The sequence below is a fragment of the Dendrobates tinctorius genome, unplaced genomic scaffold, assembly GCF_039654945.1.
Source record: "Dendrobates tinctorius isolate UK_male_01 unplaced genomic scaffold, ASM3965494v1 ptg000162l, whole genome shotgun sequence".
Lineage (NCBI taxonomy): Eukaryota > Metazoa > Chordata > Amphibia > Anura > Dendrobatidae > Dendrobates > Dendrobates tinctorius.
The window spans coordinates 23,287,075-23,303,232 of record NW_027361829.1 but is presented as its reverse complement, the minus strand read 5'-3'; the positions used below and the strand labels follow the sequence as shown (position 1 = coordinate 23,303,232).

The window sequence follows — 16,158 nt, the reverse complement described above, 5'->3', positions numbered from 1 at the left end:
CGGGTGACCGGGGTCACTGAAAGGTCACCCGACGCGCACAAAGAGGACACTCTATAGTTAATCCCAGGGGGTGTGGCTTAGCCCCCACGTGCCTACGATCGCTCTGATTGGCTGTTTCACTTTTAACAGTCAGAGTGATTTGTAATATTTCACCAATGAAACTTGGTGAAATATTACAATCCAGCCATGGCCGATGCTGCAATAGCATCGGACATGGCTGGCCACTGACCCCACACACACACACCCCCTTTCCAAAATTTCTTTTCACAGGTTATTTTCCCTTCGTCAAACTCCAGTTTCTGAAGTGGGATAGGACTGCAAGCATTTTTTTTTTTTCTTTACTATTGGAAAGAATATCCACATCAAGCATTCCTTCTACAGATCTTTTGGACTGTGTGTGTAATTCTTCGTTCATAAGGGCGAGTTTATGACCTTCAAGATTTGTTAAATGCTGCTAGCATATCTCATGATATTCACTATGTAATTGAGAGGCTTTTCTTTGTATAGAACCTATGTTCCTTAATTATATTTGTGTGTCTTGATGTTAGGTCATTTATCCAGCCCTAATATAGTGGGGATATGAGAAATTAGGCAAAGAGAAAAATAAATTCAAACAATCTATAGACTTTTACTTTGTATATTTTTGAAGGATAACCTCCTCATCTGGGAGCGATCTTGATTAATGATCCTCTTTCAAATGTGGTATTAATTTTCGAATACACATACTTGTACTGGACACAATATAAATAGTACAGTTGTGAAGATTTTTTGAAGGTTGTAATATATCCTCATCTGTATTTCCATTTGTGTGCTCTAATAGTTAACTGTCATCTGAGCATGCTTGAGGGATATACCTCAATGCATTATCCACAATACATCTATAGTGGGTTTGCATGTGTATCTTTAGCTAACAAAGTGTCTTCTGAGCATGCTTGATGGGTATACCACAATACATTATCCACATAAGATTTGTAGTAGGTTTGTAAGTGTATCTTTAATTGATTTTGCTCTAATAGCTAACTAAGTGTCATCTGAGCATGCTTGAGGGTTATATCCTAATGCATTATCCACAGTAGATCTACATTGGGTTTGCATGTATTTCTTCATTTGATTGTGCTTTAACTAAGTATCATCCGAGCATGCTTGAGGGTCATACCTCAACGCATTATCCATAAAAAATCTATAGTGGGTATGCATTTTTACCTTTATTTGATTGTGCTCTAATAGCTAACTAAGTGTCATCTGAGCATATTTGAGGGGTATACCACAATACATTATCCACAATAGATTTGTAGTAGTTTTACATGTGTGTACCTTTATTTGATTGTGCACCAATAGCTAACCAAGAGTCATCTGAGCATGCTTAAGGGTTATATCTCAATGCATTGTCCACAATAGACCTGTAGAAGGTTTGCATTTGTATCTCTATTTGGCTGTGCTCTAACAGCTAACTAAGTGTCATCTGAGCATGCTTAAGGGTTATACTACAATGCATTATTCACAATAGACCTGTAGAAGGTTTGCATTTGTATCTTTATCTGATTGTGCTCTAACCAAGTGTCATCTGAGCAGGATTGAGGGATATACCTCAATGCATTATTCACAATAGATTCATAGTAGGTTTGCATGTGTATCTTTACTTGATTATGCTCTAATAGTTAACTCAGGGTCATCTGAAGCATGTTTGAGGGGTATACTGCAATGCATTATCCACAATAGATCTGTAGTGGGTTTGCATGTGTATCTTTATTTGATTGTGCTCTAACAGCTAACCAAGTGTCATCTGGGCATGCTCAAGGGTTCTATCTCAATACATCACCCACAATAGACCTTTAGAAGGTTTGCATTTGTATCTTTATCTGATTGTGTTCTAACTAAGTGTCATCTAAACAGTCTTGAGGGTTATATCACAATGCATTATCCACAATAGACCTGTAGAAGGCTTGCATTTCTGTCCTTATCTGACTGTGCTCTAACAGCTAACTAAATGTCATCTGAGCATGCTTAAGAGTAAGACCTCTTTCACACTTCAGTTATTTGCATCAGTTACAATCCGCCAAAAAGGCAGACAAGCGGATCCGTTCTCAACTGATGTGAACGGATGGCGCAGGATCCGTTTTTAGACGGATCCTGAAAATGAGGAAATTTAAAGGAACGGCTGGCGAGAGAGAGAGAGAGAGAGAGAGATCTTTGAGGATGTTGACGGACACTAACATCCTGGCGGATCCTCAAAAAACGGATGCAACGGACGGCAATCAGTCAGGATCCGCCAATAATGAAAGTCAATGGGGAAAAAAGCATCCGCAAAAAAAAATGGCGGATCCGTTTTTTTTTCAAAATTGGCGGATCTTGACTGATTGTCAAAAACGGAAGTGTGAAAGAGGCCTTATACTACAATGCATTATTCATAATAGACCTGTAGTAGGTTAGTATTTGTTTCTTTATCTGATTGTCCTCTAACTAAATGTCATCTGAGCATGTTTGGTCATTTTTTATTATATGTATATATGTGTGTGTGTGTGTATATATATATATATCTCTATCTATCTATCTCAGAAAGGAGCTTTCCCTTAATAAATTTAGTGGTTGTTTCACCTGTTTCAAAATTCACTGTCTACAACAGTATGTCAGTAACTATTTAAGTGTCGTCTGTGCATGCTTGAGGGACATATTGAGATGAATTTAGATAAAATAGATCCTCTGCTCGGGGATTATTCGTTCATCTTTGAAAGTGTTATGTAGTCTTTAACTCCTGACCATGATTTCTTCTGGGTCTTGTATTGTCAGCGTCCAGGAATTTACTTGCCTGCTCCTAACACAGGCTGCCAGCTGGTAATGATAACAAGTAATTACATGGGTATAAATGGATACTTCGTGACATAGCTGACCATGCTCACCTTGAAAAAGACACTTAGAAGTGTCGATACGCGTGGGTTTCTCTCATGGACTCTTAACATCACCACTGACCACATCGCTGCTATTTAGATGATGGGACGACTGACTGGTTCCCCTAATCACTATTATACGGGGTGACGTATTCAGCTTCTGTAGCCCAGCATGCAGGATGCATTGGGCATCTTTGTGTATTCACTATTAACCCCTTTCTTGTGGTATTCAGCCGTTTGGCTTATTATGGTAATAATCAGGGTTTAACTTTTGCACTGCATGCTCCATATATGGGGGCTACACTGGTTTATAATCTAAGATTGTTGGTTATATGCTAGCAGCATTTATTCAGAGTTATTTTTCTCTGTGCACTTCCAGCATTTGCGGTCTACTGATATATTAACATTTATTATGTTATATTCTGTCATCTTTTGGAGAGTCCATTTATGATCTTTTGGATATTTTTAAATGTGTGCTGTTTTTTGGCTTGTCATTAATAAAATTTGCTCACAGTTTGTACCTATTGATATTGTGTGGTGATCCTATTTTTTTTGCATGATTCTTTTCCTCTTTTTTGTTTTCGGCGGCGATCGGTCGCCGCCGTTATCTGCACCCCCTCCCCTTCCTTTCGCTCCCCCCCGGTACCTCCGATGTCCTGCTGTGGCTCCCGGTGTCCCGCCATCCGGATCATGGGCACCGGCATCTTGGAAAATGGCAGGTGCCGGCTGCCCATTCATTTTTCGTTTTGATCACTGTGGTAAACTCTTACAGTGATCAAAATAAAAAATACACCCCCCGTTTATCACCCCCATAGCCAGGCACAACCAATTAAATAAAAATAAAAATTTTCCATTTAGGGTTGGAATTAGGGTTAGGGTTAGAATTAGGGTTAGGGTTAGAATTAGGGTTAGAAATAGGGCTGGAATTAGGGTTAGGGCTGGAATTAGGGTTAGGGCTGGAATTAGGGTTAGGGCTGGAATTAGGGTTAGGGCTGGAATTAGGGTTAGGGCTGGAATTAGGGTTAGGGCTGGAATTAGGGTTAGGGCTGGAATTAGGGTTAGGGCTGTGTTGGGGGTTAGGGTTAGTAGTGTGTTGGGGTTAGAGCTGGAGTTGGAATTGAGGGGTTTCGACTGTTTAGGCCCATCATGGGGTCTCCGACCGCGACACGGCGCCACGATTTATTCCAGCCAATTTTGCATTCAAAAAGTCAGAGTGCTCCCTCCATTCCGAGCCCCGACGTGTGCCCAAACAGTGGTTTCCCCCCACATATAGGGTATCAGCGTACTCAGGAAAAATTGCACAACAGCTTTGGGGGTCTAATTTCTCCTGTTACCCTTGGGAAAAAATATATTGGGGGCTAAAAAAATGATTTTTGTGAAAAAAAAAAAGATTTTTTATTTTCATGGCTCTGCGTTATAAACTTCTGTGAAGCACTTGGGGGTTCAAAGTGCTCACCACACATCTAGATAAGTTCCTTGGGGGGTCTAGTTTCCAAAATGGGGTCACTTGTGGGGGGTTTCCACTGTTTAGGCACATCAGAGGCTCTGCAAACCTAACATGACGCCCGCAGACCATTCCATCAAGTCGGTATTTCAAAACGTCACTACTTCGCTTCCGAGCCCCGACGTGTGCCCAAACAGTGATTTTCCCCCCCCACATATGGGGTACCAATCGTACTCAGGACAAACTGGACAACAACCTTTGGGGTCCAATTTATCCTGTTACCATTGTGAAAATAAAAAATAGCGGGCTAAAAAATCATTTTTTGAGAAAAAAAATTTTTTATTTTCACGGCTCTGTGTTATACACTTCTGTAAAGCACCTGGGGGTTCAAAGTGCTCACTATGCATCTAGATAAGTTCCTTAGGGGGTCTAGTTTCCAAAATGGGGTCATTTGTGGGGGAGCTCCAAAGTGTAGGTACGACATGGTGTCCGCTAACGATTGAAGCGCTCCTTCCCTTCTCAGCTCTCCCATGCGCCCAAACAGTGGTCCCCCCCCCCCCCACATATGGGGTATCTGTGTACTTAGGACAAATTGCACAACAACTTTCGTGGTCCAATTTCTCCTGTTAGCCTTGTGAAAATAAAAAATAGCGGGCTAAAAAATCATTTTTGAGGAAAAGCAATTTTTTATTTTCATGGCTCTGCGTTTTAAACTTCTGTAAAGCACTTGGGGATTCAAAGTGCTCACTATACATCTATATAAGCTCCTTGGGGTGTCTATTTTCCAAAATGGGGTCACTTGTGTGGGAGCTCCAATGTTTAGGCACACAGGGACTCTCCAAACTCGACATGGCAACCGCTAAATATTCCAGCATATTTTCCATTCAAAAAGTCAAATGGTGCTCCTTCCGGGCCCTGCCGTGCGCCCAAACAGTGGTTTATGACCACATATGAGGTATCTGTGTACTCAGGAGAAATTGCCCAACAAATTTTAGCATCCATTTTATCCTGTTACCCATGTGAAAATGAAAAAATTGATGCTAAAATAAAATTTTTGTTGGAAAAATTAATGTCCATTTTTTCCTTCCACATTGCTTTAGCCGCTGTGAAGCACCTGATGGGTTAATAATCTTCTTGAATGTAGTTGAGTTGCTTGAGGGGTGCAGTTTTTAGAATGGTGTCACTTTTGGGTATTTTCTGACATATAGACCCGTCAAAGTGACTTCAAATGTGAGGTGGTCCCTAAAAAAAAAAATGGTTTTGTAAATTTTGTTGTAAAAAGGAGAAATCGCTGATCAACTTTTAACCCTTAACTTCCCAACAAAAAAAATGTTGTTTCCAAAATTGTGCTGATGTAAAGTAGGCATGTGGAAAATGTTATTAACTATTTTGTGTCACATAACTCTGGTTTAGCAGAATTAAAATTCAAAATGTGAAAATTGCAAAATTTTCGCCAAATGTCCGGTTTTTTTTTCACAAATAAATGCAAAAATTATCAACCTAAATTTACCACTAACATGAAGCCCAATATGTCATGAAAAAACATTCTCAGAATCGCTAGAATCCGTTGAAGCATTCCTGAGTTATTACCTCATAAAGGGACACTGGTCAGAATTGCCAAAAATGGCCAGGTCATTAAGGTCAAAATAGGCTGGGTCATGAAGGGGTTAATAAAAAGTCAGAAGGGTTTCCAGTAGTCCTGACAACTACAAGCTGTTAAGTCAGATCTGGTACCCGTAGCTGGCGTACATGCTCATGGAAGCCTCCTGGGGCTTTCCAGACCGTCTGGATATTCTTCCGCAAGGCCCCTCTTCTGCCACAGTTCAGTCGTTTAAGTTTAACGCCATGGCCTTTAAGGCCTACTTCTGAGAGGGATTAGGTTTCTTCCCATCAGGTCATTCTGACCATGCTTTGGGCGAGGAAACCTGCATCCTCAAGTTTCTACGACAGTTACTGAAGATCTGATTCAGGTGGCGTAAGTACAACTATTTGGTTCCGTTAGCCTTATTGGCTACCAAGAAGAGAAATCAAGGGAGTTCTAAGTTGGCTGCATTATCCTGCCGTTCTCCGTTCCCTTTCATTCCTCATTAGTGCAGACATTGTCTTTTCTCTCTAGGTCCTTCTTGCCCCTCTCTGGTCCGTACTCTGGATAACTCCTGGGGCAGTTTCTCGCTAGGCCTCGGCTTTAGAGGTTGCAGGGCTGCAACCTAGTCCTCTTCGCACATTCTTGCAAAGTTTAACGAAGTTCATACTCATGTCTTGTCCGACGCAGGCCTAGGAAGGAAAGGTGCTCAGGCGGCTGTTCCGCACGGCCAGCCTCAGTCCTTTTTTTCTCTGCATTCTTTCTGTTCCCACCCTTGGGGACTGCTTTAGGACTTCCCATGGTTACCTGTGTCCCCCAATGAAGCGATAAAGAAAGAAGGATTTTTGGTACTCACCGTAAAATCTTTCTTGGAGCCTTCATTGGGGGACATCACCCTCCCTATTTGTTTGTAGGGCATAAGTGCCTTGGTTGTTGAGCCGGTACATATGTGGAGTTTGGTTGCTTCTCCTACTGCTTTAACACTTAACTGAGGTACTTCCTGCCTGTCAGTGGGTGTATGCTATGGAGGAGGAGCCAGTTTTTACTTTATTTGCATAATGTCAGCCTCCTAGCGACAGCAGCAATACACCCATGGTTACCTGTGTCCCCCAATGAAGGCTCCAAGAAAGATTTTACGGTGAGTACCAAAAATCCTTTTTTTCACAGTGGTTTCACAATAAACAGAGGATTTCTTATAAATGGACAATATCTTGTACAAAAATAACATCACATGAATATTGACAATGTTCTTTTGCCCCTTGTTTTTTTTTTTTTTTTTATCACCTCATATAAAGAACTGAAGATTCAAACAAACGCTCATGATGGTCAAGGATATAGCAACTGTAGTTTTCCTTATCTTGCCAAAAGAGAAGGTGGAATCAGAAGGTTTAGAAGAGAACCAATTCAAGTTCACTAACTCGTTCACACCATCTGATTTCACGGTCCCCAGAGTGACAATCCATTTAAGCTCACACCGGGCTAGGGTCTGCTTGATGTTGCTGCCCCTTATGCCAATGTGAACAGTGTCATTGCCCCCAACCATAAATACCCCAGGGGCACAATTGGGAACAGCTCTAAAATGCCAGGGGATAGTTTTTAACTCGGAGGGATCATCCACTGTCTTTGGCCGCGCCAATTTCCCGCACTCTTACCCTAAGTTCTCTGGATGTGAGCCCCACATAAATTAGTGGGCAGCTACACGTGGCGTAGTAAATTACATTCATATTACTATAGGAAATATGATCCCTGACTTGAAAATGTTTCTTACCATCTGCAGAGTGGAACGAGGTGCAGGGAAGGACATTGGCGCAGGCAAGACAGTGGCCGCAGGTGAAGCAACCCTTGAAGGGTTCTCTTGAGCCAAAATGGTTAACAATTGGTGCAACATAGTGGCTTCCCACCAACAGATCTTTAACCCCTTTCTGACATCTGATGTACAATCCCATCCATGGTACCCGGGCCCCTATGACCGGGGACAGGATAGTACGTCATCGCGATCAGCGGCGCTCCAGGGGGTGGGCGCTGCTGATCGCGGCCGGATGTCAGCTGATTATCACAGCTGCCACCCGGCACTATGTGTCAGGGGCGGTCACGGACCGCCCCCGGCACGTTAACCCCTGGCACACTGCGATCAAACATGTATGGCCGCGGGGGCCTGCAGGGAGGCGGCTTCCGCAGTGCTTGCAGAGAGCAGTGCTGTGTGGAGTGTCAGATCAGCGATCTGACACATGACAGTGATGTCCACTCATGGGACAATGTAATAAAGTAAAAATAAAAAAAATGTAATCACCCCCCTTCTGTCCCCTCCTCTTCTCCCCCTTCCTAGTGCATATACTGTCAAAGAGAGCTGGGTAATCTGGTCCCTGACCACCCTCTCCTCCCGCCTCCCTCGCCACTATACTTCTACTTTCATCTAATTGCTTACGTGGAGCAGCAAACTTCCCAGCTTCCCCCCCCCCCCCCAGTCCTGTTGTGCGGGATAGAAGATCCCAATGTATAACATCATCAATAATATAAAAACATATAAACAATTCAAATTTTGGAAACTATAACAATAGACACCCCCGCTGTGCCCAACATTGGGCAACCACCAAATCTCAATCATCTTGCCCCGCCAAAGCCTCAATCTCAACCATATGTCAGTGGATCTAAAGAAGATCATATTCAGGAGATCAAGAGGCGTATAATAAAAAGGCCAAAGAACCGATGGCAAAGAAACAAGGCCGAAGCCTACCAAAAATCAGTTCTTGAACAGGAAAAAGAAAGGTTAGGAATTCCTTGCGAGACATTGAAAGATGTAATATGTCCTCAGCCGACCATCTCAGGCATAGTCCTCTTGAGACTAATAAATCAATTCCAGCTCATGTCTTTCCACGGAGTTTATGTGCATTAATGTCAATCCATTGGTTAGCTTCTATCGGATCAATGAAAAATTGCACTTTAGTAAGAGACATCCTTAGGTGTTCGGAGCACAGGAAAACGCTGCATCAGGGCGTAGAGCAGTCAAATAATAAACAGAAAAAAATTCAAAACAAACTTATGAACAAACTTCTTTCTTTATTCACCAAAAATGCTCGGTGCAGGATAATCGTGATTAAGGCTATGTGCCCACGCTAGCGTTTTTAAACGCTCAGGAAAAGGATCCCCTTTCCCAGAAAACACGCATCTTTTTCCGCGCGTTTTTGACGCGTTTTTTGACACTCGATTTCTGGGAACATTTGGGATGGCTAAAAACGCTGAGCAATGTGGGAATTAATGTGCATGCTGCGTTTTTAGCCTCTAAGCGATTCCTGAGCGGTTAAAAACGCATGCATTGGCACAAAAAGCCAAAAACGCATGCTAATTAATTTGATGCATCTTTTAAGCATTTCTGCAGCGTCTGATCCGGCGGAAACGCTTAACAAAACGCATCGTGGGCACACAGCCTTAGGGTGCACAGTCACCTGAAACGTGCCACTCGCCTTATCTTGTAACTTACATCGCTGATTCTTTGTTTTATCCTCCACCTAGCACTTTTGGTGAATAAAGAAAGAAGTTTGTTCACAAGTTCATTGAGAGGATTATTTCCTGTTTATTTGAATCTTTCCTAATATTTCGTCATACAGCAGTGGCAACCTTAACCCCTTAGTGACAAAGCTAATTTGCACCTTTATGACCAGGCCAAATCTTTTAAATCTGACCAGTATCACTTTGTGGTAGTAACCCTGGAATGCTTCAACCGATCCTAGTGATTCTGAGAATGTGTTTTTTTTTTTTTTTTTTTTTGTTTTTTTTTGTTTTTTTTCGTGACTTATATTGTGCTTCGTGTTAGTGGTAAATTTTGGGTCGATTGTGATTTGCGTATATTTCTGAAAATATAAAAAATTTGATAAAACAAAAAACTTGCCATTTCGCAATTTTAAAACTTTAAATGCTTATGCTCTTAAATCTGATAGTGCCATACAAAATAATCAATAGCATTTCCCACGTCTACTTTACATCAGCACAATTTTTGAAACCATTTTTTAATTAGGAAGTTAAATCCAGCAAGATTTAAAAAAAAAAAAAAAACATTTTTTTTTAGAGACTACATCACATTTTAAGGGAGTCTAAGGGGACTAGATGATAGAAAATAGCCAAAAGTGTGAATATTTTCCCTTTTTTCACACAAATTTTGCTTTAGCCCCAAATTTTTTACTTTCACAAGGGTAACAGGAGAAAATGGACCTCAAAACTTCTTGTGTAATTTCTCCTGAGTATGCCGATACTGTATATGTGGGGGGAAAACTACTGTTTGGGCACATGGCAGGGCTCGAAAGGAAAACTGCACAATTTAACTTTTTTATACGCAAAAATTGTTGGCATTGATAGCGCCATGTCTTGTTTGAAGAGCCCCTGATGTACCTAAACAGCAGAAGCACCCCACAAATGACCCCATTTTGGAAACTACACCCTTCAAGGATTTTTTTCAGGGGTATAGTGAGAATTTTTAACCCAAAGGTACTGCACATAATTTGATAACATTAGGTCGTCATATTGAATATATTGTCATTATAGTTGAATGCAAGCGCTTGTTAGTTGTGTTTGCATCGGGGGTGATCTAATATGCACAAAGTATTACGGGTGCACAAGTGACCCCCCCCCCCGCGATATTAACATGAGTAGCGAGCACTTGCACTCAACACTAGTCATCATTTTTATTTATTTTTTTTAACTTTTGAAGAAAACCTTAACCACAATGCTAGCCCAGCCCTAACTAATGGCAAAGAATGAAAGAAGTAATTATTAAATTAAAAATGTTTAATCTAAAAGTATGACATAGGGGGATGACATACTAATTACTGGCTTTTGATTACCGTGATGAGGTCTATCACAGTGATCAAAATGAACCAATAGGAAAAATCCCTGCTGGTGCCAGCCGTCAGATCATGGCGGGCGCACTGTCCATGTCCCTTCCATTTTTCTTTTTCAGGAAGCGGAGGGCTGGGGTATGGAGCTGGAGGTACTGAGGGGTTTTAGGGACCTCATTTTTCTCCTCTAACGTGTTATATCATGTCAGAAGAGAGAATTGTTTTTAATAGGTGGCACACTTTTTTTTTTTTCTTTTTTTATGTGATCAAGGAATAACGATGATCGGGTACCAGAACAACCGTCCTTGATCATGTTCTCCATGGTCTTAGCTCAGCTACAAAGAGGGAATAAGGCCCCTTAACGGCCGCCATTTTAACGCATATCTGCGGTCGTTAAAGGGTTAAAACATTTTTGTTCCCATCTGTGACCATTTTGTACCTTTCTGCTGGCTGTTTCTTCCACCGCAGTTCTCTAAAGCTCTTGAATGTTTGCTGGGTTCCGTTTCTCAATAGTAGGTAGTTCCCTCCTGGGATTTTCAATAAGACAGAGGTCAGACTTATTGCTAGCGTTTTTTTTTCTTTCTCCAATGAGAACAAAGAAAACCATTGCATTGTGAGATCTTGCATGGAGCCCCAGATCTAGGAAGACTGATGGTCATATGGTGTTTCTTCCATTTTCTAATAATTGCGCCAACAGTTGTTGCCTTCTCACCAAGCTGCTTGTCTATTGTCCTTTAGCCCATCCCAGCCTTGTGCAGGTCTACAATTTTGTCCCTGGTGTCCTTAGCTCTTTGGTCTTGGCCATGCTGGAGAGGTTGGAGTGTGATTGTGTGTGGACAGGTGACTCTTATACGGGTAACGAATAGGTGCCATTAATACAAGTAATGAGTGCAGAATAGGAGGGCTTCATAAAGGAATAACTAATAGATCTGTGAGAGCCAGAATTCTTGCTAGACAGTAGGTGATCAAATACTTACAGGTGCTTCTCACAACATGAGAATATCATCAAACTGTTAATTTATTTCAGTTCTTCATTACAGAAAGTGATGGATCCAGAACAGGGAAAAAAATGGCACTCACCGTCCTTTAATATCCTTTATTGGTTAAAACGTGCAGTAGAAGCGCAGTGTGTGCGCGAAACGGCCGTTGTCTGGTGCTTTTCCACTCCATGTTCATCTGCATGTTTTTACCGATAAAGGATATTAAAGGACGGTGAGTGCCATTTTGCCACTTTTTTTTTTTTTTTCCTGTTCAGGATCCAGGACTTTTACTCTGCTGTTTTTCTGTGGCAAGCCACCTACAGTATGTCCTGGTCCAGGTGTCGTACTACAAGTCTTAGGAATGCTGCAGCAGTGCTCGTCAGTTCCTCTTTTGCACACTCCCAAAAGAGTCATTACAAACAGAGTGATGCATTTCAAGTGTTTATCTCTGTTGATGATTATGGCTTACAGCCATTGAAAATCCAAAAGTCATTATCTCAGGAAATTAGAATATTTTATAACACCAGCTTGAAAAATGATTTTAAATTCCGAAATCTTGGCCTACTGAAATGTGTGTTTAGTAAATGCACTCAATGCTTGGTCGGGGCTCCTTTTCCATCAATTACTGCATCAATGCGGCGTGGCATGGAGTCGATCAGTCTGTGGCACTGCTGAGGTGTTATGGAAGCCCAGGTTGCTTTGATAGCAGCCTTCAGCTCATCTGCATTGTTGGATTTGGTGTTGCTCATCTTCCTCTTGACAATACCCCATAGATTCTCTATGGGGTTAAGGTCAGGCGAGTTTGCAGGCCAATCAAACACATGATACTGTTGTTTTTAAACCAGGTATTGGCAGTGTGAACAGGTGTGAAGTCCTGCTGGAGAATGAAATTTCCATCTCCAAAAAGCTTGTTGGCAGAGGGAAGCATGATGTGCTCTAAAATCTCCTGGTAGACGGCTGCGCTGACTTTGGTCTTGATAAAACACAGTGGAACTACACCAGCAGATGACATGGCTCCCCAAACCATCACTGATTGTGGAAACTTCACACTAGACCTTAAGCTACTTGGACTGTGTGCCTCTCCTCTCTTCCTCCAAGACTCTGGGACCTTGATTTCCAATTGAAATGCAAAAATTTAGATATTGTTACCCATGCTATTCACACCTATAGGACATCTAGGCAAAGGGATACATATGCAAAAACATATAAATAAGCTGCACAAGACAAAATAAAACACCCTGGTGGTGTATTACTGATGAGATTAAAAAAGGAAAATATGTATCTGTGCTGTATTATAATAATATTAATAATAATAATAATATTATTATTATTATTATTATTATTATTATTATTATTATTATTATTATCTGAAGAGCCCGGCGCTTCCCGGGCATAGTATCTAACTGTGGTTAGTTATAGCAAATTATAATTATCCTCCATCCCATAGTCCCGTGCCCATATACCCATCATACATATCCGCCATCCCATAGTCCCATGCCCATATACCCGTCATACATATCCTCCATCCCATAGTCAAGTGCCCATATACCCATCACACATCCTCCATCCCATAGTCCCGTGCCCATATACATATCCGCCATCCCATAGTCCCGTGCCCATATACCCGTCATACATATCCTCCATCCCATAGTCCCGTGCCCATATACCCATCACACATCCTCCATCCCATAGGCCCGTGCCCATATACCCATCATACATATCTTCCATCCCATAGTCGAGTGCCCATATACCCGTCATACATGTCCTCCATCCCATAGTCCCTTGCCCATATACCCATCATACATATCCGCCATCCCATAGTCCCGTGCCCATATACCCATCACACATCCTCCATCCCATAGTCCCGTGCCCATATACCCGTCATACATATCCTCCATCCCATAGTCCAGTGCCCATATACCCATCACACATCCTCCATCCCATAGTCAACCATTATGACATCATAATGAGCGGCGGGGCTTGCAACCTATGATGACATCGGCGTCGCCATGGTAACCATTGACATAATGAGGGGCGGGGCTTGATACGCACACCGTTTCCACATTATGTAGACAGGGGCATTATGACATCATAATGAGGGGCGGGGCTTGATACACACACTTTTTCCCCAGGGGCAAAACTGTTTGGTGAATTGGAACGCGCGGGGTTAAAATTTCACCTCACAACATAGCCTATAGGACTCTGGGGGTCCAGACGTGTGACTACCAAATTTAGTGGCTGTAGCTGCGACGGTGCGGATGCCTATCCCGGACACATACATACATACATACATACATACATACTTTGAGCTTTATATATTAGATATTGCACCATTGATTCCATGGTGCTGTATATAGTGTGAACATGAGCTGTATTTAGTCCTTTAAGATACCATCCACACTAATCCCCATCAATTGTACAAATGCCTGCTTGATAAATAGAATTGGTAGTCACGCATAGCAAATTGCAATAAAAAAGGCAATATTCAAAACAACAAGTACATATAGTTAAACATCATACACTATGCAATAAAATTCGTTATCCAGTAACCGTAGTTGATAAAGTGAATACCACAGTTGGCAGTACAGTTCGAAATGCAAAATTTACTTTCATTTGATAACGCTACCTTGGACCACTGGGCAACAGTCCAGATCTTTTTCTCCTTGGCCCAGGTAGGACACTTCTGGCGTTGTCTATTGATCATTAGTGGCTTGACACAAGGAATGCGACACTTGTAGCCCATGTCCTGGATACGTCTGTGTGTGTGGTGGCTATTGAAGCAATGCTACCAGCAGCAGTTCACTCCTGAATCTCCCCCAAATTTTTAAATGGCCTTTACTTAACAATCCTTTCAAGCTGCAGTTTTCCTGCTTCTTGTGCACCTTTTTCTACCACACTTTTTCCTTCCACTCAACTATCCATTAATATGTAAATCGGAATGTACATTTTGCGTTGCATCTAATACTATGTAGAAATATATATATTCTATACAGTGCTTATCACCATATGCAAGTATGTATGTTGTATATTCAGTTGTGGTTTAATAAACAAATAAAAAAAAAAACTTTCCATTAATATGCTTGGATACAGCACTTTGTGAACAGCCAGCTTCTTTAGCAGTGATCTTTTGTGTCTTACCCTCCTTGTGGAGTGTGTCAGTGACTGCCTTCTGGACATCTGTCAAGTCAGCAGTCTTCCCCATGATTGTGGAGCCTACTGAAACAGACTAAGGGACCTTTTTTAATGCTTAGGAAGCCTTTGCAGGTGTGTTTTGTTAACTATTCTGATTTACTGAGATAAGGACTTTTGGGTTTTCATTGGCTGTAAGCCATAATCATCAATATTAACAGAAATAAACACGTGAAATAGATCACTCTGTTTGTAATGACTCTATAAAATATAGGAGTCTCACTTTTTTGTATTGCAGAACTGAAATAAGTTAACTTTTTGATTATCTAATGTTGTGAGAAGCACCTGTATTTCAGGCAATAAAAAGAAAATGAATTTTATAAAAATCATACAATGTGATTTCTGGATTTTTATTTTTAGATTCTGTCTTTCACAGGTGAAGTGTACCTATGATAACAATTACAGACCTCTCCATTCTTTGTACGTGGGAAAGCCTGTAAAATCTACAGTGTATCAAATACTTATTTTCCCCGCTGTAGATAAACACCTTTTCAGGAAATATTTTATATGGTGCACTTAATACTTAGGGGTATCATTACTGTTGACCAAATTTGTTATCGTAAGTATTATTAAATGTCTGCTATTTAAAAAAAAAAATGCTGAAAATATTTGAAAATTATTTGAAAAACTAATGTAGAAATAAACTTTATTCCTTCAGCAAGGTGAGACCACAGCTGATGTGAGAACATTATCAAATGCGACAACGGTTGACAATATCAGGACTGTATTTGGAAATGCTGTAAGCAGGTACTGAGTTGTTTTTTGTTTTTTTGTTTTTTTTTTGTTTTTTTTATTTAAAATGCAAATATACTTTTCATTATGCTGCGAGAATCTTATGCGCTTCATTATGCCATTTGCTGCAACTAGTGGGGGGCTGCTTAGAGTCAGCTAAATAGTTGTTTCAATTTCTTTGTTCCATTCAGCATTTAAGCCAAGTAAGGCCGGTTTCACATTTGCGTTTCAGGGCGCAGCGACGGCCTGCGCACGGCCGCCGCTAAGCCTCGCCCCCTGCCACACCTCAGCCGGTAGCTCCGTTTATCGGCGCAAGACGCTGCATGCGTCCTTCGTCCCCTATCTTTATCACTGGGGACGCAGGCCTGTTGCAATTTGGTTGCGCTCGGCGCACCGTCAAAAGGACGCATGCGCCGCCAGACACATACTGCGCACAGCCTGCGTCCCCAGTGATAAAGATAGGGGACGCAGGGCGCATGCAGCGTCATGCGCCGATAGGCGGAGCTACCGGCTGAGG

At 41.6% G+C, this 16,158-nt stretch overlaps 1 protein-coding gene across 3 annotated transcripts in view; it reads left to right on the top strand.

Moving 5' to 3' along the window:
• The window catches only part of MLH1 (mutL homolog 1), a 107,462-nt gene that overhangs the window by 27,354 nt on the left and 63,950 nt on the right, over nt 1-16,158 (top strand). For all 3 annotated transcript variants that reach the window (XM_073549905.1, XM_073549904.1, XM_073549903.1), the window contains one exon: nt 15,568-15,656. In XM_073549905.1, the coding sequence (XP_073406006.1) occupies nt 15,568-15,656 (89 nt within the window). The remainder of the gene's footprint in view (nt 1-15,567; nt 15,657-16,158) is intronic.